Genomic DNA, 25518 nt, shown 5'->3' with positions numbered 1-25518 from the left:
CTAAACAGAACCCAAAAATGAAACACTGATCACAACCCTAACCCTAACCCTTCCAAAGGTCGTAGGAGCTCGGGGGTGGTACCAATGGATCGGGCATACCCACATTAGTGGAGATGGAAATAACTTCCAAGTCTCTATGACCTTCAGAAAGAAATTTATTGAAGAATATCTTGATCTCCAGTGGGCATTCATCCCTAACCCTAATCACAACCCTAACCCTAACCCTAACCCTAACCACAACCCTAACCCTAACCCTCATTGCAAGCCTAACCCTTATTCACCATAGGGTGAATAACTTTGCGCTGCTTGCTCGAAACGTGCTGAAATTCGGTGTGGTCGCGTGGCAGGCTACCCTTCATTAATGCCGAAATGCCCAAGTCTCTATGACTTTCAGAAAAAAAGTTATTTACAAATATCTCGTACTTTTTTGGGGAGATTTGGTGGTTTCACCATTTCTGAAGGTCGTAGAAGCTCGGGGATGGTCCCAATGGATCGGGCATAGGCACATTAGTGGAGATGGAACCAACTTCCAAGTCTCTATGACCTTCAGAAAAAAAGTTATTGAAGAATATCTTGATCTCCAATGGGTTTTCATTCCTAACCCTAACCCTAAACAGAACCCAAAAATGAAACACTGATCACAACCCTAACCCTAACCCTTCCAAAGGTCGTAGGAGCTCGGGGGTGGTACCAATGGATCGGGCATAGCCACATTAGTGGAGATGGAAATAACTTCCAAGTCTCTATGACCTTCAGAAAGAAAGTTATTGAAGAATATCTTGATCTCCAGTGGGCATCATCCCTAACCCTAATCACAACCCTAACCCTAACCCTAACCCTAACCACAACCCTAACCCTAACCCTCATTGCAAGCCTAACCCTTATTCACCATAGGGTGAATAACTTCGCGCTGCTTGCTCGAAACGTGCTGAAATTCGGTGTGGTCGCGTGGCAGGCTACCCTTCATTAATGCCGAAATGCCCAAGTCTCTATGACTTTCAGAAAAAAAGTTATTTACAAATATCTCGTACTTTTTTGGGGAGATTTGGTGGTTTCACCATTTCTGAAGGTCGTAGAAGCTCGGGGATGGTCCCAATGGATCGGGCATAGGCACATTAGTGGAGATGGAACCAACTTCCAAGTCTCTATGACCTTCAGAAAAAAAGTTATTGAAGAATATCTTGATCTCCAATGGGTTTTCATTCCTAACCCTAACCCTAAACAGAACCCAAAAATGAAACACTGATCACAACCCTAACCCTAACCCTTCCAAAGGTCGTAGGAGCTCGGGGGTGGTACCAATGGATCGGGCATACCCACATTAGTGGAGATGGAAATAACTTCCAAGTCTCTATGACCTTCAGAAAGAAAGTTATTGAAGAATATCTTGATCTCCAGTGGGCATTCATCCCTAACCCTAATCACAACCCTAACCCTAACCCTAACCACAACCCTAACCCTCATTGCAAGCCTAACCCTTATTCACCATAGGGTGAATAACTTCGCGCTGCTTGCTCGAAACGTGCTGAAATTCGGTGTGGTCGCGTGGCAGGCTACCCTTCATTAATGCCGAAATGCCCAAGTCTCTATGACTTTCAGAAAAAAAGTTATTTACAAATATCTCGTACTTTTTTGGGGAGATTTGGTGGTTTCACCATTTCTGAAGGTCGTAGAAGCTCGGGGATGGTCCCAATGGATCGGGCATAGGCACATTAGTGGAGATGGAAATAACTTCCAAGTCTCTATGACCTTCAGAAAAAAAGTTATTGAAGAATATCTTGATCTCCAATGGGTTTTCATTCCTAACCCTAACCCTAAACAGAACCCAAAAATGAAACACTGATCACAACCCTAACCCTAACCCTTCCAAAGGTCGTAGGAGCTCGGGGGTGGTACCAATGGATCGGGCATACCCACATTAGTGGAGATGGAAATAACTTCCAAGTCTCTATGACCTTCAGAAAGAAAGTTATTGAAGAATATCTTGATCTCCAGTGGGCATTCATCCCTAACCCTAATCACAACCCTAACCCTAACCCTAACCACAACCCTAACCCTCATTGCAAGCCTAACCCTTATTCACCATAGGGTGAATAACTTCGCGCTGCTTGCTCGAAACGTGCTGAAATTCGGTGTGGTCGCGTGGCAGGCTACCCTTCATTAATGCCGAAATGCCCAAGTCTCTATGACTTTCAGAAAAAAAGTTATTTACAAATATCTCGTACTTTTATGGGGAGATTTGGTGGTTTCACCATTTCTGAAGGTCGTAGAAGCTCAGGGATGGTCCCAATGGATCGGGCATAGGCACATTAGTGGAGATGGAACCAACTTCCAAGTCTCTATGACCTTCAGAAAAAAAGTTATTGAAGAATATCTTGATCTCCAATGGGTTTTCATTCCTAACCCTAACCCTAAACAGAACCCAAAAATGAAACACTGATCACAACCCTAACCCTAACCCTTCCAAAGGTCGTAGGAGCTCGGGGGTGGTACCAATGGATCGGGCATACCCACATTAGTGGAGATGGAAATAACTTCCAAGTCTCTATGACCTTCAGAAAGAAAGTTATTGAAGAATATCTTGATCTCCAGTGGGCATTCATCCCTAACCCTAATCACAACCCTAACCCTAACCCTAACCCTAACCACAACCCTAACCCTCATTGCAAGCCTAACCCTTATTCACCATAGGGTGAATAACTTCGCGCTGCTTGCTCGAAACGTGCTGAAATTCGGTGTGGTCACGTGGCAGGCTACCCTTCATTAATGCCGAAATGCCCAAGTCTCTATGACTTTCAGAAAAAAAGTTATTTACAAATATCTCATACTTTTTTGGGGAGATTTGGTGGTTTCACCATTTCTGAAGGTCGTAGAAGCTCGGGGATGGTCCCAATGGATCGGGCATAGGCACATTAGTGGAGATGGAAATAACTTCCAAGTCTCTATGACCTTCAGAAAAAAAGTTATTGAAGAATATCTTGATCTCCAATGGGTTTTCATTCCTAACCCTAACCCTAAACAGAACCCAAAAATGAAACACTGATCACAACCCTAACCCTAACCCTTCCAAAGGTCGTAGGAGCTCGGGGGTGGTACCAATGGATCGGGCATACCCACATTAGTGGAGATGGAAATAACTTCCAAGTCTCTATGACCTTCAGAAAGAAAGTTATTGAAGAATATCTTGATCTCCAGTGGGCATTCATCCCTAACCCTAATCACAACCCTAACCCTAACCCTAACCACAACCCTAACCCTCATTGCAAGCCTAACCCTTATTCACCATAGGGTGAATAACTTCGCGCTGCTTGCTCGAAACGTGCTGAAATTCGGTGTGGTCGCGTGGCAGGCTACCCTTCATTAATGCCGAAATGCCCAAGTCTCTATGACTTTCAGAAAAAAAGTTATTTACAAATATCTCGTACTTTTATGGGGAGATTTGGTGGTTTCACCATTTCTGAAGGTCGTAGAAGCTCAGGGATGGTCCCAATGGATCGGGCATAGGCACATTAGTGGAGATGGAACCAACTTCCAAGTCTCTATGACCTTCAGAAAAAAAGTTATTGAAGAATATCTTGATCTCCAATGGGTTTTCATTCCTAACCCTAACCCTAAACAGAACCCAAAAATGAAACACTGATCACAACCCTAACCCTAACCCTTCCAAAGGTCGTAGGAGCTCGGGGGTGGTACCAATGGATCGGGCATACCCACATTAGTGGAGATGGAAATAACTTCCAAGTCTCTATGACCTTCAGAAAGAAAGTTATTGAAGAATATCTTGATCTCCAGTGGGCATTCATCCCTAACCCTAATCACAACCCTAACCCTAACCCTAACCACAACCCTAACCCTCATTGCAAGCCTAACCCTTATTCACCATAGGGTGAATAACTTCGCGCTGCTTGCTCGAAACGTGCTGAAATTCGGTGTGGTCACGTGGCAGGCTACCCTTCATTAATGCCGAAATGCCCAAGTCTCTATGACTTTCAGAAAAAAAGTTATTTACAAATATCTCGTACTTTTTTGGGGAGATTTGGTGGTTTCACCATTTCTGAAGGTCGTAGAAGCTCGGGGATGGTCCCAATGGATCGGGCATAGGCACATTAGTGGAGATGGAAATAACTTCCAAGTCTCTATGACCTTCAGAAAAAAAGTTATTGAAGAATATCTTGATCTCCAATGGGTTTTCATTCCTAACCCTAACCCTAAACAGAACCCAAAAATGAAACACTGATCACAACCCTAACCCTAACCCTTCCAAAGGTCGTAGGAGCTCGGGGGTGGTACCAATGGATCGGGCATACCCACATTAGTGGAGATGGAAATAACTTCCAAGTCTCTATGACCTTCAGAAAGAAAGTTATTGAAGAATATCTTGATCTCCAGTGGGCATTCATCCCTAACCCTAATCACAACCCTAACCCTAACCCTAACCACAACCCTAACCCTCATTGCAAGCCTAACCCTTATTCACCATAGGGTGAATAACTTCGCGCTGCTTGCTCGAAACGTGCTGAAATTCGGTGTGGTCGCGTGGCAGGCTACCCTTCATTAATGCCGAAATGCCCAAGTCTCTATGACTTTCAGAAAAAAAGTTATTTACAAATATCTCGTACTTTTTTGGGGAGATTTGGTGGTTTCACCATTTCTGAAGGTCGTAGAAGCTCGGGGATGGTCCCAATGGATCGGGCATAGGCACATTAGTGGAGATGGAAATAACTTCCAAGTCTCTATGACCTTCAGAAAAAAAGTTATTGAAGAATATCTTGATCTCCAATGGGTTTTCATTCCTAACCCTAACCCTAAACAGAACCCAAAAATGAAACACTGATCACAACCCTAACCCTAACCCTTCCAAAGGTCGTAGGAGCTCGGGGGTGGTACCAATGGATCGGGCATACCCACATTAGTGGAGATGGAAATAACTTCCAAGTCTCTATGACCTTCAGAAAGAAAGTTATTGAAGAATATCTTGATCTCCAGTGGGCATTCATCCCTAACCCTAATCACAACCCTAACCCTAACCCTAACCACAACCCTAACCCTCATTGCAAGCCTAACCCTTATTCACCATAGGGTGAATAACTTCGCGCTGCTTGCTCGAAACGTGCTGAAATTCGGTGTGGTCGCGTGGCAGGCTACCCTTCATTAATGCCGAAATGCCCAAGTCTCTATGACTTTCAGAAAAAAAGTTATTTACAAATATCTCGTACTTTTATGGGGAGATTTGGTGGTTTCACCATTTCTGAAGGTCGTAGAAGCTCAGGGATGGTCCCAATGGATCGGGCATAGGCACATTAGTGGAGATGGAACCAACTTCCAAGTCTCTATGACCTTCAGAAAAAAAGTTATTGAAGAATATCTTGATCTCCAATGGGTTTTCATTCCTAACCCTAACCCTAAACAGAACCCAAAAATGAAACACTGATCACAACCCTAACCCTAACCCTTCCAAAGGTCGTAGGAGCTCGGGGGTGGTACCAATGGATCGGGCATACCCACATTAGTGGAGATGGAAATAACTTCCAAGTCTCTATGACCTTCAGAAAGAAAGTTATTGAAGAATATCTTGATCTCCAGTGGGCATTCATCCCTAACCCTAATCACAACCCTAACCCTAACCCTAACCCTAACCACAACCCTAACCCTAACCCTCATTGCAAGCCTAACCCTTATTCACCATAGGGTGAATAACTTCGCGCTGCTTGCTCGAAACGTGCTGAAATTCGGTGTGGTCACGTGGCAGGCTACCCTTCATTAATGCCGAAATGCCCAAGTCTCTATGACTTTCAGAAAAAAAGTTATTTACAAATATCTCGTACTTTTTTGGGGAGATTTGGTGGTTTCACCATTTCTGAAGGTCGTAGAAGCTCGGGGATGGTCCCAATGGATCGGGCATAGGCACATTAGTGGAGATGGAAATAACTTCCAAGTCTCTATGACCTTCAGAAAAAAAGTTATTGAAGAATATCTTGATCTCCAATGGGTTTTCATTCCTAACCCTAACCCTAAACAGAACCCAAAAATGAAACACTGATCACAACCCTAACCCTAACCCTTCCAAAGGTCGTAGGAGCTCGGGGGTGGTACCAATGGATCGGGCATACCCACATTAGTGGAGATGGAAATAACTTCCAAGTCTCTATGACCTTCAGAAAGAAAGTTATTGAAGAATATCTTGATCTCCAGTGGGCATTCATCCCTAACCCTAATCACAACCCTAACCCTAACCCTAACCACAACCCTAACCCTCATTGCAAGCCTAACCCTTATTCACCATAGGGTGAATAACTTCGCGCTGCTTGCTCGAAACGTGCTGAAATTCGGTGTGGTCGCGTGGCAGGCTACCCTTCATTAATGCCGAAATGCCCAAGTCTCTATGACTTTCAGAAAAAAAGTTATTTACAAATATCTCGTACTTTTATGGGGAGATTTGGTGGTTTCACCATTTCTGAAGGTCGTAGAAGCTCAGGGATGGTCCCAATGGATCGGGCATAGGCACATTAGTGGAGATGGAACCAACTTCCAAGTCTCTATGACCTTCAGAAAAAAAGTTATTGAAGAATATCTTGATCTCCAATGGGTTTTCATTCCTAACCCTAACCCTAAACAGAACCCAAAAATGAAACACTGATCACAACCCTAACCCTAACCCTTCCAAAGGTCGTAGGAGCTCGGGGGTGGTACCAATGGATCGGGCATACCCACATTAGTGGAGATGGAAATAACTTCCAAGTCTCTATGACCTTCAGAAAGAAAGTTATTGAAGAATATCTTGATCTCCAGTGGGCATTCATCCCTAACCCTAATCACAACCCTAACCCTAACCCTAACCCTAACCACAACCCTAACCCTAACCCTCATTGCAAGCCTAACCCTTATTCACCATAGGGTGAATAACTTCGCGCTGCTTGCTCGAAACGTGCTGAAATTCGGTGTGGTCACGTGGCAGGCTACCCTTCATTAATGCCGAAATGCCCAAGTCTCTATGACTTTCAGAAAAAAAGTTATTTACAAATATCTCGTACTTTTTTGGGGAGATTTGGTGGTTTCACCATTTCTGAAGGTCGTAGAAGCTCGGGGATGGTCCCAATGGATCGGGCATAGGCACATTAGTGGAGATGGAAATAACTTCCAAGTCTCTATGACCTTCAGAAAAAAAGTTATTGAAGAATATCTTGATCTCCAATGGGTTTTCATTCCTAACCCTAACCCTAAACAGAACCCAAAAATGAAACACTGATCACAACCCTAACCCTAACCCTTCCAAAGGTCGTAGGAGCTCGGGGGTGGTACCAATGGATCGGGCATACCCACATTAGTGGAGATGGAAATAACTTCCAAGTCTCTATGACCTTCAGAAAGAAAGTTATTGAAGAATATCTTGATCTCCAGTGGGCATTCATCCCTAACCCTAATCACAACCCTAACCCTAACCCTAACCACAACCCTAACCCTCATTGCAAGCCTAACCCTTATTCACCATAGGGTGAATAACTTCGCGCTGCTTGCTCGAAACGTGCTGAAATTCGGTGTGGTCGCGTGGCAGGCTACCCTTCATTAATGCCGAAATGCCCAAGTCTCTATGACTTTCAGAAAAAAAGTTATTTACAAATATCTCGTACTTTTATGGGGAGATTTGGTGGTTTCACCATTTCTGAAGGTCGTAGAAGCTCAGGGATGGTCCCAATGGATCGGGCATAGGCACATTAGTGGAGATGGAACCAACTTCCAAGTCTCTATGACCTTCAGAAAAAAAGTTATTGAAGAATATCTTGATCTCCAATGGGTTTTCATTCCTAACCCTAACCCTAAACAGAACCCAAAAATGAAACACTGATCACAACCCTAACCCTAACCCTTCCAAAGGTCGTAGGAGCTCGGGGGTGGTACCAATGGATCGGGCATACCCACATTAGTGGAGATGGAAATAACTTCCAAGTCTCTATGACCTTCAGAAAGAAAGTTATTGAAGAATATCTTGATCTCCAGTGGGCATTCATCCCTAACCCTAATCACAACCCTAACCCTAACCCTAACCCTAACCACAACCCTAACCCTCATTGCAAGCCTAACCCTTATTCACCATAGGGTGAATAACTTCGCGCTGCTTGCTCGAAACGTGCTGAAATTCGGTGTGGTCACGTGGCAGGCTACCCTTCATTAATGCCGAAATGCCCAAGTCTCTATGACTTTCAGAAAAAAAGTTATTTACAAATATCTCGTACTTTTTTGGGGAGATTTGGTGGTTTCACCATTTCTGAAGGTCGTAGAAGCTCGGGGATGGTCCCAATGGATCGGGCATAGGCACATTAGTGGAGATGGAAATAACTTCCAAGTCTCTATGACCTTCAGAAAAAAAGTTATTGAAGAATATCTTGATCTCCAATGGGTTTTCATTCCTAACCCTAACCCTAAACAGAACCCAAAAATGAAACACTGATCACAACCCTAACCCTAACCCTTCCAAAGGTCGTAGGAGCTCGGGGGTGGTACCAATGGATCGGGCATACCCACATTAGTGGAGATGGAAATAACTTCCAAGTCTCTATGACCTTCAGAAAGAAAGTTATTGAAGAATATCTTGATCTCCAGTGGGCATTCATCCCTAACCCTAATCACAACCCTAACCCTAACCCTAACCACAACCCTAACCCTCATTGCAAGCCTAACCCTTATTCACCATAGGGTGAATAACTTCGCGCTGCTTGCTCGAAACGTGCTGAAATTCGGTGTGGTCGCGTGGCAGGCTACCCTTCATTAATGCCGAAATGCCCAAGTCTCTATGACTTTCAGAAAAAAAGTTATTTACAAATATCTCGTACTTTTATGGGGAGATTTGGTGGTTTCACCATTTCTGAAGGTCGTAGAAGCTCAGGGATGGTCCCAATGGATCGGGCATAGGCACATTAGTGGAGATGGAACCAACTTCCAAGTCTCTATGACCTTCAGAAAAAAAGTTATTGAAGAATATCTTGATCTCCAATGGGTTTTCATTCCTAACCCTAACCCTAAACAGAACCCAAAAATGAAACACTGATCACAACCCTAACCCTAACCCTTCCAAAGGTCGTAGGAGCTCGGGGGTGGTACCAATGGATCGGGCATACCCACATTAGTGGAGATGGAAATAACTTCCAAGTCTCTATGACCTTCAGAAAGAAAGTTATTGAAGAATATCTTGATCTCCAGTGGGCATTCATCCCTAACCCTAATCACAACCCTAACCCTAACCCTAACCACAACCCTAACCCTCATTGCAAGCCTAACCCTTATTCACCATAGGGTGAATAACTTCGCGCTGCTTGCTCGAAACGTGCTGAAATTCGGTGTGGTCGCGTGGCAGGCTACCCTTCATTAATGCCGAAATGCCCAAGTCTCTATGACTTTCAGAAAAAAAGTTATTTACAAATATCTCGTACTTTTATGGGGAGATTTGGTGGTTTCACCATTTCTGAAGGTCGTAGAAGCTCAGGGATGGTCCCAATGGATCGGGCATAGGCACATTAGTGGAGATGGAACCAACTTCCAAGTCTCTATGACCTTCAGAAAAAAAGTTATTGAAGAATATCTTGATCTCCAATGGGTTTTCATTCCTAACCCTAACCCTAAACAGAACCCAAAAATGAAACACTGATCACAACCCTAACCCTAACCCTTCCAAAGGTCGTAGGAGCTCGGGGGTGGTACCAATGGATCGGGCATACCCACATTAGTGGAGATGGAAATAACTTCCAAGTCTCTATGACCTTCAGAAAGAAAGTTATTGAAGAATATCTTGATCTCCAGTGGGCATTCATCCCTAACCCTAATCACAACCCTAACCCTAACCCTAACCCTAACCACAACCCTAACCCTCATTGCAAGCCTAACCCTTATTCACCATAGGGTGAATAACTTCGCGCTGCTTGCTCGAAACGTGCTGAAATTCGGTGTGGTCACGTGGCAGGCTACCCTTCATTAATGCCGAAATGCCCAAGTCTCTATGACTTTCAGAAAAAAAGTTATTTACAAATATCTCGTACTTTTTTGGGGAGATTTGGTGGTTTCACCATTTCTGAAGGTCGTAGAAGCTCGGGGATGGTCCCAATGGATCGGGCATAGGCACATTAGTGGAGATGGAAATAACTTCCAAGTCTCTATGACCTTCAGAAAAAAAGTTATTGAAGAATATCTTGATCTCCAATGGGTTTTCATTCCTAACCCTAACCCTAAACAGAACCCAAAAATGAAACACTGATCACAACCCTAACCCTAACCCTTCCAAAGGTCGTAGGAGCTCGGGGGTGGTACCAATGGATCGGGCATACCCACATTAGTGGAGATGGAAATAACTTCCAAGTCTCTATGACCTTCAGAAAGAAAGTTATTGAAGAATATCTTGATCTCCAGTGGGCATTCATCCCTAACCCTAATCACAACCCTAACCCTAACCCTAACCACAACCCTAACCCTCATTGCAAGCCTAACCCTTATTCACCATAGGGTGAATAACTTCGCGCTGCTTGCTCGAAACGTGCTGAAATTCGGTGTGGTCGCGTGGCAGGCTACCCTTCATTAATGCCGAAATGCCCAAGTCTCTATGACTTTCAGAAAAAAAGTTATTTACAAATATCTCGTACTTTTATGGGGAGATTTGGTGGTTTCACCATTTCTGAAGGTCGTAGAAGCTCAGGGATGGTCCCAATGGATCGGGCATAGGCACATTAGTGGAGATGGAACCAACTTCCAAGTCTCTATGACCTTCAGAAAAAAAGTTATTGAAGAATATCTTGATCTCCAATGGGTTTTCATTCCTAACCCTAACCCTAAACAGAACCCAAAAATGAAACACTGATCACAACCCTAACCCTAACCCTTCCAAAGGTCGTAGGAGCTCGGGGGTGGTACCAATGGATCGGGCATACCCACATTAGTGGAGATGGAAATAACTTCCAAGTCTCTATGACCTTCAGAAAGAAAGTTATTGAAGAATATCTTGATCTCCAGTGGGCATTCATCCCTAACCCTAATCACAACCCTAACCCTAACCCTAACCACAACCCTAACCCTCATTGCAAGCCTAACCCTTATTCACCATAGGGTGAATAACTTCGCGCTGCTTGCTCGAAACGTGCTGAAATTCGGTGTGGTCACGTGGCAGGCTACCCTTCATTAATGCCGAAATGCCCAAGTCTCTATGACTTTCAGAAAAAAAGTTATTTACAAATATCTCGTACTTTTTTGGGGAGATTTGGTGGTTTCACCATTTCTGAAGGTCGTAGAAGCTCGGGGATGGTCCCAATGGATCGGGCATAGGCACATTAGTGGAGATGGAAATAACTTCCAAGTCTCTATGACCTTCAGAAAAAAAGTTATTGAAGAATATCTTGATCTCCAATGGGTTTTCATTCCTAACCCTAACCCTAAACAGAACCCAAAAATGAAACACTGATCACAACCCTAACCCTAACCCTTCCAAAGGTCGTAGGAGCTCGGGGGTGGTACCAATGGATCGGGCATACCCACATTAGTGGAGATGGAAATAACTTCCAAGTCTCTATGACCTTCAGAAAGAAAGTTATTGAAGAATATCTTGATCTCCAGTGGGCATTCATCCCTAACCCTAATCACAACCCTAACCCTAACCCTAACCACAACCCTAACCCTCATTGCAAGCCTAACCCTTATTCACCATAGGGTGAATAACTTCGCGCTGCTTGCTCGAAACGTGCTGAAATTCGGTGTGGTCGCGTGGCAGGCTACCCTTCATTAATGCCGAAATGCCCAAGTCTCTATGACTTTCAGAAAAAAAGTTATTTACAAATATCTCGTACTTTTATGGGGAGATTTGGTGGTTTCACCATTTCTGAAGGTCGTAGAAGCTCAGGGATGGTCCCAATGGATCGGGCATAGGCACATTAGTGGAGATGGAACCAACTTCCAAGTCTCTATGACCTTCAGAAAAAAAGTTATTGAAGAATATCTTGATCTCCAATGGGTTTTCATTCCTAACCCTAACCCTAAACAGAACCCAAAAATGAAACACTGATCACAACCCTAACCCTAACCCTTCCAAAGGTCGTAGGAGCTCGGGGGTGGTACCAATGGATCGGGCATACCCACATTAGTGGAGATGGAAATAACTTCCAAGTCTCTATGACCTTCAGAAAGAAAGTTATTGAAGAATATCTTGATCTCCAGTGGGCATTCATCCCTAACCCTAATCACAACCCTAACCCTAACCCTAACCACAACCCTAACCCTAACCCTCATTGCAAGCCTAACCCTTATTCACCATAGGGTGAATAACTTCGCGCTGCTTGCTCGAAACGTGCTGAAATTCGGTGTGGTCGCGTGGCAGGCTACCCTTCATTAATGCCGAAATGCCCAAGTCTCTATGACTTTCAGAAAAAAAGTTATCTACAAATATCTCGTACTTTTTTGGGGAGATTTGGTGGTTTCACCATTTCTGAAGGTTGTAGAAGCTCGGGGATGGTCCCAATGGATCGGGCATAGGCACATTAGTGGAGATGGAACCAACTTCCAAGTCTCTATGACCTTCAGAAAAAAAGTTATTGAAGAATATCTTGATCTCCAATGGGTTTTCATTCCTAACCCTAACCCTAAACAGAACCCAAAAATGAAACACTGATCACAACCCTAACCCTAACCCTTCCAAAGGTCGTAGGAGCTCGGGGGTGGTACCAATGGATCGGGCATACCCACATTAGTGGAGATGGAAATAACTTCCAAGTCTCTATGACCTTCAGAAAGAAATTTATTGAAGAATATCTTGATCTCCAGTGGGCATTCATCCCTAACCCTAATCACAACCCTAACCCTAACCCTAACCACAACCCTAACCCTAACCCTCATTGCAAGCCTAACCCTTATTCACCATAGGGTGAATAACTTCGCGCTGCTTGCTCGAAACGTGCTGAAATTCGGTGTGGTCGCGTGGCAGGCTACCCTTCATTAATGCCGAAATGCCCAAGTCTCTATGACTTTCAGAAAAAAAGTTATTTACAAATATCTCGTACTTTTTTGGGGAGATTTGGTGGTTTCACCATTTCTGAAGGCCGTAGAAGCTCGGGGATGGTCCCAATGGATCGGGCATAGGCACATTAGTAGAGATGGAACCAACTTCCAAGTCTCTATGACCTTCAGAAAAAAGTTATTGAAGAATATCTTGATCTCCAATGGGTTTTCATTCCTAACCCTAACCCTAAACAGAACCCAAAAATGAAACACTGATCACAACCCTAACCCTAACCCTTCCAAAGGTCGTAGGAGCTCGGGGGTGGTACCAATGGATCGGGCATACCCACATTAGTGGAGATGGAAATAACTTCCAAGTCTCTATGACCTTCAGAAAGAAAGTTATTGAAGAATATCTTGATCTCCAGTGGGCATCATCCCTAACCCTAATCACAACCCTAACCCTAACCCTAACCCTAACCACAACCCTAACCCTAACCCTCATTGCAAGCCTAACCCTTATTCACCATAGGGTGAATAACTTCGCGCTGCTTGCTCGAAACGTGCTGAAATTCGGTGTGGTCGCGTGGCAGGCTACCCTTCATTAATCCCGAAATGCCCAAGTCTCTATGACTTTCAGAAAAAAAGTTATTTACAAATATCTCGTACTTTTTTGGGGAGATTTGGTGGTTTCACCATTTCTGAAGGTCGTAGAAGCTCGGGGATGGTCCCAATGGATCGGGCATAGGCACATTAGTAGAGATGGAACCAACTTCCAAGTCTCTATGACCTTCAGAAAAAAAGTTATTGAAGAATATCTTGATCTCCAATGGGTTTTTATTCCTAACCCTAACCCTAAACAGAACCCAAAAATGAAACACTGATCACAACCCTAACCCTAACCCTTCCAAAGGTCGTAGGAGCTCGGGGGTGGTACCAATGGATCGGGCATACCCACATTAGTGGAGATGGAAATAACTTCCAAGTCTCTATGACCTTCAGAAAGAAAGTTATTGAAGAATATCTTGATCTCCAGTGGGCATTCATCCCTAACCCTAATCACAACCCTAACCCTAACCACAACCCTAACCCTAACCCTCATTGCAAGCCTAACCCTTATTCACCATAGGGTGAATAACTTCGCGCTGCTTGCTCAAAACGTGCTGAAATTCGGTGTGGTCGCGTGGCAGGCTACCCTTCATTAATGCCGAAATGCCCAAGTCTCTATGACTTTCAGAAAAAAAGTTATTTACAAATATCTCGTACTTTTTTGGGGAGATTTGGTGGTTTCACCATTTCTGAAGGTCGTAGAAGCTCGGGGATGGTCCCAATGTATCGGGCATAGGCACATTAGTAGAGATGGAACCAACTTCCAAGTCTCTATGACCTTCAGAAAAAAAGTTATTGAAGAATATCTTGATCTCCAATGGGTTTTCATTCCTAACCCTAACCCTAAACAGAACCCAAAAATGAAACACTGATCACAACCCTAACCCTAACCCTTCCAAAGGTCGTAGGAGCTCGGGGGTGGTACCAATGGATCGGGCATACCCACATTAGTGGAGATGGAAATAACTTCCAAGTCTCTAAGACCTTCAGAAAGAAAGTTATTGAAGAATATCTTGATCTCCAGTGGGCATTCATCCCTAACCCTAATCACAACCCTAACCCTAACCCTAACCCTAACCACAACCCTTACCCTCATTGCAAGCCTAACCCTTATTCACCATAGGGTGAATAACTTCGCGCTGCTTGCTCGAAACGTGCTGAAATTCGGTGTGGTCGCGTGGCAGGCTACCCTTCATTAATGCCGAAATGCCCAAGTCTCTATGACTTTCAGAAAAAAAGTTATTTACAAATATCTCATACTTTTTGGGGGAGATTTGGTGGTTTCACCATTTCTGAAGGTCGTAGAAGCTCGGGGATGGTCCCAATGGATCGGGCATAGGCACATTAGTGGAGATGGAACCAACTTCCAAGTCTCTATGACCTTCAGAAAAAAAGTTATTGAAGAATATCTTGATCTCCAATGGGTTTTCATTCCTAACCCTAACCCTAAACAGAACCCAAAAATGAAACACTGATCACAACCCTAACCCTAACCCTTCCAAAGGTCGTAGGAGCTCGGGGGTGGTACCAATGGATCGGGCATAACCACATTAGTGGAGATGGAAATAACTTCCAAGTCTCTATGACCTTCAGAAAGAAAGTTATTGAAGAATATCTTGATCTCCAGTGGGCATTCATCCCTAACCCTAATCACAACCCTAACCACAACCCTAACCCTAACCCTCATTGCAAGCCTAACCCTTATTCACCATTTCCGAAGGTCGTAGAAGCTCGGGAGTGGTTTCAATGGATCGGGCATACCCACATTAGGGGAGATGGAACCAACTTCCAAGTCTCTATGACCTTCAGAAAAAAAGTTATTGAAGAATATCTTGATCTCCAATGTGTATTCATCCCTAACCCTAACCCTAATTGCAACCCTAACCCATATTCACCATAGGGTGAATAACTCCGCGCTGCTTGCTCGAAACATGCTGAAATTCGGCGTGGTTGCGTGGTAGGCTACCCTTTATTAATCATGAAATGCCCAAGTCTCTATGACTTTCAGAAAAAAAGTTATTCAAAAATATCTTGTAACTAATCTGTGCTTTTTTTTAACACATCACATTTTCTTTTTTAACACCTCACATCACCACAATCGTGCCTGAAGGAGGCAAAAAAACATGATTTTTAGGTGATTATTCACTGATGAAACATAAATGAAACCTCAACATTGGTCCTTTAAGATTTCCTTTACCTGACCAGATTGTTTAAATGTATAACTGGGATGGTCTGAGAACAGTGTCACCTCTCTTCAATCACTCATTTTTTGACCACGTCCACTTTGTGCTTTCTGAACTGCCTCTCTAAACTGCCACTGCTTTCTCTCTATGAACTGGTCTACTTGGCCTCAGATTCTACCATCTGCCCAACTACTGTCATGGTGTGAGGCTCCTACGCTGCAGTGATCTGATTCACAGTGAGAGAACACGCTACGCCGGTTGGATGCCATCTAATTGCTTTGAATTCCATGAACTTTGCACCTGTAGGGTAAAACTTGCTAAATAGTGGAATATATAATTGAAGCTATTTTGTCTATGTTGCATTGCAGCATTGTCTTGAGTTTTGCATGAAATGACCTTGTTTTGTTCCTGCTTGCATTAATGTTGGTCCAGGTTTTGTTTAAAAATGTGCTGTGGTGCCTTAGTAAATATAATTCATTACTTCACGATACATCACTAGAGGTCTCCAGTGTATTAGGTTTTTGCACATGTTGCTGCTGCACCACTAAACACCAGCAGCTGCAGCTGGTGGGATAATGCAGATCAATTGAATAAATTTGAGCAATGTTCAGTTCTCTAGGAAACCATCCAAATAAAACACTGCGTATATACCTGAGAGAGATGGCTGTAATATTTCTAACATAAACAGACTGAAATTTTAGGTCATTATAGAAACATGAATTTATCCGCAGCCTATTCTATCATTTTAATTAAAAGGGAACTTTGTTGATTTTCAACCCATTTTGAATCATTACAGATCTTTTGTTGTCTAAAGTTTTCCTGCCAGCTCCCTGGCTGTTGCTACAACTTCAACATACACTTCTGCATTTTTTGGGTGCCCACCAGTTTGAATTTAAACCAACGCCAGTGGGGAGAAATGGACTTTGGAAGCTCAAAAGCAACAGTGCTTTGTTACTTACAGCAAAGCCACATTGTGAAAATATACACATTTCTATATTCCCCAATCAAGACTAGCTTTGCACATACACTGCCCATTGGTTACCCAGCATGTAAGAGTTTAGCTTATAAGTGCGACAAGACTTTAGCCGAAAGTTATTATCTCTGACTGGCTCTTTGTTGAAGTAGCACAGGTGATAGAAAGGAACACCACAGTGTTCTCTGGGTCCTGTTGCACCAAATTTGATTATTTTTCCACCTTTCTTACTGCATAGATACTCAAGTGTTATTAGAAGGTCATTCTCCCAACATTTAATTATTCCTTTAACTTGAATGCATGGCTGGTGTTTGCGAGCCAACTAAGCCAGTAGACTGATTTATCAAAGCAACCAGGAATAATACTAACAATGTCTCACAAACTAATGTACCCAATAACATCAGCTTAAAAAAGACGGCATTGACTTGTGCAGAATTCAGATTTGTGATCCTGACGGTGTCAGCTTAAGAGTAGGAGAGAAAATTCACCTACTCAATCGGACAAATTGGAAATCGTATAATACCACTCAGGCTCTTACAGACAGTGTTACTCATGGAGCTGGAGCTTCAGGAGACCTCAAGACTGGCTGCAACAGGATGGATAATGTTCCTTCAAAGCACTACAAAACCCATGCACCTCTGTGCTCGCTCTTTTTTACAACGCATCCAGAATTTGTACATAACTTTCTACTTACGATCATGTTCTCCAGGGCACCTTTGGCAAGCCAGCAATTAAGAAATACAGGGACGAATATGTCTCTCAATGGAGGCCAGAAAATCTTGAATAAGACAGGAAGGAATGAAACAAGAGAAATGAAAACTTATCGGTGAAACAAAATCAGTTAAAAAACATGGCATACAATAGGAAATCTTTAAGTTCGATACAGATAATTCTTTTAATTAGCTGTATGGCAAAAAGATCTGGTCTGAAATATGGTACAAAATGCATCAGAGCTTTAACCTTATTAAATTGTTCTCAAAGAATCCAATCAGAAAATAATCTGGAGCCTAAAAGAAATGAACTTGTCCTGCGGTTAATACTTACGGTGATTATGAATGGCACTGTATTGATCATCTCCAATATGAAGCATATCTGGAAGATCTGCTCCCAAATGTTCCCCTGGAAATGAAAGTGATGGAAAGCAATTCAGTGAATTGATGTAATTGCAGTAAAGATGACAGATGGAGGTGATCAGCTCCGAAACAACAGCAGATTCAAATGGTGTGAACTGTGATGGATATTAAAACTTCATGGCTGAGCAAAATAAACATCATACAATCTATATTTCCAGTTATTGATGCTTCAAGCTTCAATGGAGAGGTGATTAGGGTTAGGTAAAAAAACAACACTCCTCTGTAAGCTGTTGCGTTTGTTTGAGGAGTATATTAGCTACTGTAGTTATCTCTCTAAAGCACACCTGCCTTCTTCCTGGTTTTATGAGTTTTTGAAACCATTACCTGCTCAAGCTTTAAAAGGTCTTATATAAAAAAAATTCATTAGTATCCACAGGCATGCTTATTATTAATTTAATATTAGCCTGGGAAAGAGGGAAAGCAATTTTCAAACAGATTAAATTTACTTTAAAATTGTCCGTATACTTTGTGGCCACCGGCAAAACATAGATTATATCAATGATATTCTATTATCTGGCCCTTTGGGGATAAACAGTGAAGCTAATTCCACATTCACTGAGATCTAACTGCAAATTGAAACCGCAGCTGAAATGACAAGGTGGCCTTAAGACTGGGACTCTCCATCTAAGATAGAAATTTAAAAAAACCTCTGAGGAAAAGAAAAAAAAACATATCCGGACATAACAAGATGAACAATATTTTGTATTTAATCAAAACCTTACTATATTTTAAAAGATTGGCAACGATGAAGGAGCTGTAATCTGAAGAGTAACAAGAGACATCTAACATTTATTGTTATTGGTTCTATCTGCACTGCATTTCTATGTATCTTAACTTGTAGGCCAATAATTTATAGTCCATCTGGTAAAACTGTGTATTTCCCATATAAAGGGGCAAAGATCACTGTCAGAGGAGAAATGTCACAGTGTAACTGACCCTTGCTATTTGTGTGAACTTTCAATACTCATCATTAACATGATTCACCCTTTAACTTCATATAAACTCCACACAGAGGATGATGAAACACAGACTTCATCTCCAGCTATATGATCCTCTTTAAAAAAACAAGTGTCTGTGACACACAAAATTACAGCAGACACTCTTGGCCGAATGCTTTTGATCGGTCCTTGGCACCGGCACTTGGACTGGACATTGAAAGCTGTCAGCTCACGAGAGAGCATAAAACAGGACATTGATCAGAGAGCTGCAAGACATCAGCATGGATTAAAGAGGGAAACTGCACCGTGAGCCTGTTTCTTACCTTGTAGCTGAGATATGTGATAAGCATGGTCTCCAAGAAACCGATTAAGGCCACTGTCACCTGGAGCAGAGAGGGGGGACATGGAGATAAATGAGCTGAGCAAATGCAAACTCATCTCTTCTTGCTTCTAAACCTTCACACAGGAACTCATGTGCTCTGCAATTCTTTTTATCTAATAAATGGGTTCTGGTGTGAATTCTTCATTGAAATTCAGTTGCTGCACAGTGAATTTTGATTTATGTTCACTTTAACTGGCGCGTTATTATTCTCACCTGTATCGCCCAAACAGAATCACGTCTGTCCACCCAGAAAATCAGATTCCTGTCAAAAACCACGAGGGAAAAAAAGGATTTTGTCACAGTTCAGTACTCTCCATTTAATTGCATCATAGAAAATATTAAAACACTTCACGTTACAAATAAATGCAGTTTTAACTGAAACGTACCAATCGATTTCTTGTGACTCTGTTGTATTTGTCAAACTGCTGTTGCGACACATTGCATTGCTGAAAAAAGCAACAAAGGGAAAAACACAAGGAGCATGAGCTGGTAGGCTGCCATCAAGAACAAACCTCAATGTGTTTCTGAAAGCTGCTGGCAGTAAACACAACACTGACAGTCTACAACTTCAACATGACTGCACAGAAGGAGCCACTTCACGTGTTTTTACTCACTGTATATGTTTTAGATGCAGAAAATAAATACAAGAGAAAATATAATTCCTAAACATTGTTTATATTTATATATAGGGTTGAGTTTTAGACATATTTCTCAGTGAGATTACCCTGAATCTAAAAATCCAAACTATTTCCATATAAATACATTTTTCTCTCCACTGCTGATATCTTTCATATTGGCCATTTTATCTGCATGTCAATGAGTTTTTTTCCCCAGAAAGATCCTCTGGCATAAACCAGGTTATCTGGTTGGTTTGGATTTTCAGTCTATTTTAATTTTTATCTCAAATGCATTGAGGCAGAGACCTCATTTACAATATGGCCCAAAAAATAAACAAAACATTCTAAGACACAAAGAAAACACAAATATGAAACTTGGCAAATAGCAAAAACAAGAACAAAGGTAAAAACCCTTGGGGATAATTATAGCACCTAAATGTAATTGAAAGCAAATGGATAAATTAAAACAAATGAATCAACCAATACAAGAACAGCTGGAGGTAAAACAAGGTCAGAATTAATGAAATAATAGCATAAGAAAATAAACATGCATTAAAAATTATAAGATGACAGCAAAAAGAACCGTTTCTAAACAGCATCTCTCACCATGGGTTACCGTTGGCATTGAGGTCATCCAGGGTCACTCTCACTATGTACAGGACACAGGTGAGAATCTTCAGAGAGAAGTTGAACAGGCGAATTCTCAGGCCTACGGATCAACAACAGCAGCAGCAGCAACTTACAAACTGGAAAACGACAATCACATGGATTTGGGTTTGTTTAAATCGCTGATATTGGTTCTGCACGTACTGTCACAAACTTTTTCGGTAATGCGTTCCCTTACATACGTGACTGTAAGTCTGCCTTATCATTCCTCATTGGAAGGTGATGCTGCCTGAACTGTTGTTTCGGTGCATTAAAACCTCCTAAAGTGACTATATCTGTCAGAGCTGTGGAGCATGACTAACACAGCTCTGTGCTGCTCTGGCACCCTGTCACAACTGATTTCCCCTGACGCTCAGCTTTCAAATCCTCGGAGAATAACACAAAATAACACCAGCACTTTTGCAGGCTTGTAAACTCAAAAATGACGACAGAGCAGGATGAATGACAGGTGGAAATTTCATTACACAAATATAACAGTGATTGAGGAATCTTCTGTTTAAGTAATTGCAGCAAAATGCTGATAAGCACACAACCAAATATGCAGAGAAAAAACTTGGCTACAAACATGCTCACTAGCCAGAGGGTGGTGCAAGCTGTATTTCCAATCTGCCTCAGCAGCTACATAATCTCTTGTGGCGTGACCTCTTCTGAGGAAGCCAGCGTTAATGTTAAAATGATTTGAAACGGGATAAACACAAACAATGGAGTAGAGCAACAGAGGCTTGCAGCCACGAGTGACATTTCATTAGAGTCTGTTGCTCTGTGTTACAGACTGTTCCCCCGTTAGTGACTTTGACAAGCAGAGCCAGTCACATCAGCTCAGTGTCGAGGATATGTCGACGAAATGTTTTTGTCAAGAGACTCAAAGTTACCAAAAAGGACATTTTCACAAGTACGTGCAAAAAGAGAAGGCTTCCCCATACAAGGCACCAAACTGCAGAGCTGCAGAGCTGCACCAGTGTCGCCTTCTAAAATGTGGCATTGCCAGTCTTATCTCCTAAAGAGAAAAACACTGCAGCCCGGCTGCTTCTCTCAACAAATGAGCCGTTTTCTTCAGTCCGTGCTGGGCCACAGTGTGCACACCCAAGTATTCATTTACAATGAAGCATATAATGTAATAATGAAAACACCAACTGAGACAGAAATTGAATATATATGACTACCTGCAATTTCCTACCTACATTATGCTTTTATGTCTTTATCAATCTCTAAACACATCGCTGGCAGCACGAGAGGAGGAGGATGGTGTGATGGCCCGTCAGCTGTACTTACTTGACCTTTGGTTTTTGATGAAGAAAAGCTTCAGCCTCTCCTTGAAGGTGTTTTCATTCACATAGAACTCCACCTGCACCCTGTGGGGGAACAGTGACACAATGTGAACAGATGGTTGTGCAGTAACACTCATTCAGGGGCCCCGGCCACAACTCATTCAAACACTGCACTGCAAATATACTGTAAGACAAAGTAGTCTGTTTGCAATATTAATATTTGATATTTAAGCGTGTGTGCAAACAGAGCATGGTGTGACTAGGACTCATGTCCTGTCACCTCTTCACACTCGAACCCAGGTTAGGTCAAACAGTTGGCAACTGATGTGTGTCGACGCCGCAAAGCGCTGTGTACTTGTCCTCATGATGCAAATAAGGTCAACACATTCTATGCGTCTTAAAGGTACAGTTTGTAGAATTTAGTGATATCTAGTGTTGAAGTTGCATGTTGCAGCTGAACACCCCTCACCTCACCCTCTGCTTCCAAACATGAAAAAGAACCTCAGTTGTTATAAAAACTCAAAAGGTGTTTAGTTTGTCCAGTCTGGGCTACTATAAAAAATCATGGCGGCCTCGGTAGAGAGGGTCCCTTCAATGTAAATATAAAGTATTTAAATATAAAGGGCCTTTTCTGGGGTAAAGAAAACTACAATTTATACAATTTAGATGAAACGAACTAGTGAAAACATCATGAGGATTATCCTACATTAAATTTCTGCCAATAGATCCCTTTCACCTAAATCTTACACACTGGACCTTTACTACCTGACAGTGTCTGACTTTTGTCTTAATCTGGGTATCATTTGAAATCCTGATATCGGAGTACTGACGTCACAGTCAGTACAGTATTGAGGACACACTCTTGCTTCGTGTTTCTGTAAATCTATTCCTCCTATATCCTGCTGACAAAAAAACTTGTCGGAAATGTTAACTGTGCATTTGTCATAATTGTGTTTGCTGAGGGTTCCTAGTCTGCTTAAAGGAAAAGTAGCTCAGGAAACAGCTCTGTAAGTCTTTCTTCTAACTAATCCTGTTACCCTCCATTTACCGTCAGTCACAATGCAACGGTCTCAGCCTCAAATGCATGAGCTCGATGTGCAGCGCTGGTACTTGTTCAATTATGCAGAATATTACATAAATCTAGACCTACTTTTTCCACACACTCACATTCATTTAGTGTTGCACTAGGGGTGATGATAAAAGACATGATATAATGACTTTAAGACGGGTTAAGGGGTTTTTTAATTGCTCTACTAGGAAATGAATCCAAATTGGTAAATCTGGGCATAACACAGCCAAAGGGAGGGGGCTGATAATTTCAAATTGAATCATTTATGTGCACATTACGTCTGAACCTCATGATCTGACATGCTATATAAATACAAGCCACAATGTATTCCATAGAAATAAGGGAGAACATGCACTTACACACAACTGTCCATTTATAATTGATGATTGTCAATTAAAAACTACAGTACTTCAAATGTAACTAGCGATGCCTTTTCACCAGTGACACACACACTGTGACAAATCCAAGGCTATCAAACTTTAGAGCAGTCATAATGGACTTTAATAGCCTTGGAGGGCTGACCTGGCGATCACTGTAAGTACAAATGAATGATGTAGCTACTGTAAGTGTGCTAGACAAATACAGGTGGCGAGAGGGGCCTATTAATGGCTTCTGTACTGTAGAGCCTCTTGCTAATGACCATGGAGGAAAAGTAATGTCCTCACAGTTGGAGGAGGGACCCTCTGCGTTCTCTTTGTCTGACAAGATGAATATAGGGTGAAAGGGGAGGAGAGAGCAGGAAGGCAATTACAGCGGCCGTCTCCTAAGGGATGTATGTATATATGTGGATGTGTGGGTAAAGTGTGTAGGTGGAACAAAGAACACGAAACAGACATCATCTGCCAACCGTTCTCCTCTCCCCCTATTCCGGCTTTATCACCACGGAGACAGCTTCAGAGGCAGGAAATGTTCAGTCACGTGTTTCTGTGTTATGTGTTTCCAGAATAACATGATGTTCTTCTCCATAGGAACCAATCACACACTCCCAGCCCTGTGACACCAACCTAACCAAACACACATGGCTAAATGACAAACACATAAACCAAGTGTAATTGCCTGCTCGATCATTCGAGAAGCAGCAATACGCCGCTTTCAAAATAATGACGGTGAATCAAAAGATCACTAATGCACATTCATATTCACTGACAGAGCTGTAAACTGAAGTTACAGATGTGTGTACTTAATAAAGGAAACTTTATTAAGTACACACACAGCAAAAGCTAAATTGTGAATCAAATAATTGATAGCTATGATGTAAAACAGTGAGTGAGCCATGTGTGTTTCATGTCTTATAATATTTTGATGACAGACGTTCCCGGCTTATCTGAATGTGAGATGAAGCACATGCAGTGAAGTCTGAAGTATATTAAGTGACAGAGAGACATTTCTTGTGATGTTGGCTCTGCGCTCCGTCACAATTTATTTAAGTGAAAAAATGCCACCGTTGTTGCAAATTGAACCCGTTTCTCAAAATACAGTTTACAAGACACAATTTATTGTCATCAAGCAACTTTTCTGAAAGTACTGTAGTGATGCTGACGTCTCTCCACCACTTTGTCTCCCTGAACTGTCCTCGTAACTACTGGATATATTGCTGTGAAATCTGTTAGAGACACTGATGTACCAGAGAGGATCAATCCTGAAGACTTTTGTGCCACCCGGCTTTTCTGTTTACTATTAATAAAAAAACTTTCCAATGGTTCACTATTATGGTTCCGAGTGAAATGTTTCAACATCTGGTGAAATAAAAAGTTGGATCAATTCATCAATTGTTATAACTTTGGTTTAACAAGCTAATAAGAAAGGGCTTAGAGTTACTATCATGAACGCTATGATATGATATGAATGAAATAATCTATTTTGGGGCCAGAAAACTGATCCACACATGAAAAAAAAGATCACAAACTCTGCTTCACTCGTTCTTCCCTCATCAGTAGATTACACCAAACTGCAATATGGACAAGGTCAGAGTGAATCTCTTTTCAGAATAATAATTTCTTGTAAGAACAGTTGGCAATTCAAATACATCTCGAACACTACAAGACTGTTATCTTGTAAGTCAAGTGAACAAAGATCCTTGTGAGTTATAAAAAATAATCCAGATATCTTCATAATCAACCTCAATAATACAAATTAAGAGGTTAGATAAAGTGACCATATATAGTATTTGATTTCTGATTCTCGAACGCCCTGAAAGTTGCAAACAAATGCAATAGTTCCACAGCAATTAAATTTCAAATGTTGAGTACAGAGCAAAAAAAAAAGTTAATGTTCTCTAACGGACAATATTGTAGGCAAATAAAGTCACTGATGCACGATTATTATTTTGTAAGTTAATTAATAAGTACAAGAGGGTGAGGGATGGCATGAATCTCTATCAGGTACTGTGCTACCAACTAAGACTAGAAAAAAAACTTTTCCACACTTGACTTCCAGTGAATGCAGCCCAACAACAATACCTTATAAGTGCTCACGCTCTTTTCTCAGTCATCTCCATAGTCTGCAAACCCTCACCACCAAGCTATGTACATGAACTAAAATATAAACACAGGCAGTTTAAATAACAATGAGCCAGACAGAGTCTACACCAGCCTGGTACTTTAAAGAAGTGTCTCTTCCTTACGTTCACAGATTGTAGGTAGTAGTACACATAATACATGCATCAAATAACCTTATGCCTTCAGCTAACAAGTGTACATGGTATGAAGAGCCTTGTA

At 42.0% G+C, this 25518-nt stretch overlaps 1 protein-coding gene across 18 annotated transcripts in view; it reads right to left on the bottom strand.

The window, feature by feature from the left end:
* The window catches only part of LOC109636998 (potassium channel subfamily T member 1-like), a 161211-nt gene that overhangs the window by 107813 nt on the left and 27880 nt on the right, over positions 1-25518 (bottom strand). For all 18 annotated transcript variants that reach the window (XM_069523384.1, XM_069523378.1, XM_069523382.1 and 15 more), the window contains 7 exons: positions 21737-21816; positions 20405-20507; positions 19568-19627; positions 19395-19443; positions 19123-19182; positions 17773-17847; positions 17423-17506 (listed from right to left, as the gene is read on the bottom strand). In XM_069523384.1, coding sequence (XP_069379485.1) covers positions 17423-17506; positions 17773-17847; positions 19123-19182; positions 19395-19443; positions 19568-19627; positions 20405-20507; positions 21737-21816 — 511 coding nt within the window. The remainder of the gene's footprint in view (positions 1-17422; positions 17507-17772; positions 17848-19122; positions 19183-19394; positions 19444-19567; positions 19628-20404; positions 20508-21736; positions 21817-25518) is intronic.

This window comes from Paralichthys olivaceus, chromosome 4, assembly GCF_024713975.1.
Source record: "Paralichthys olivaceus isolate ysfri-2021 chromosome 4, ASM2471397v2, whole genome shotgun sequence".
Lineage (NCBI taxonomy): Eukaryota > Metazoa > Chordata > Actinopteri > Pleuronectiformes > Paralichthyidae > Paralichthys > Paralichthys olivaceus.
Note: the sequence above shows the minus strand (reverse complement) of the source record. Positions and strands in the feature narration are given on the sequence as shown.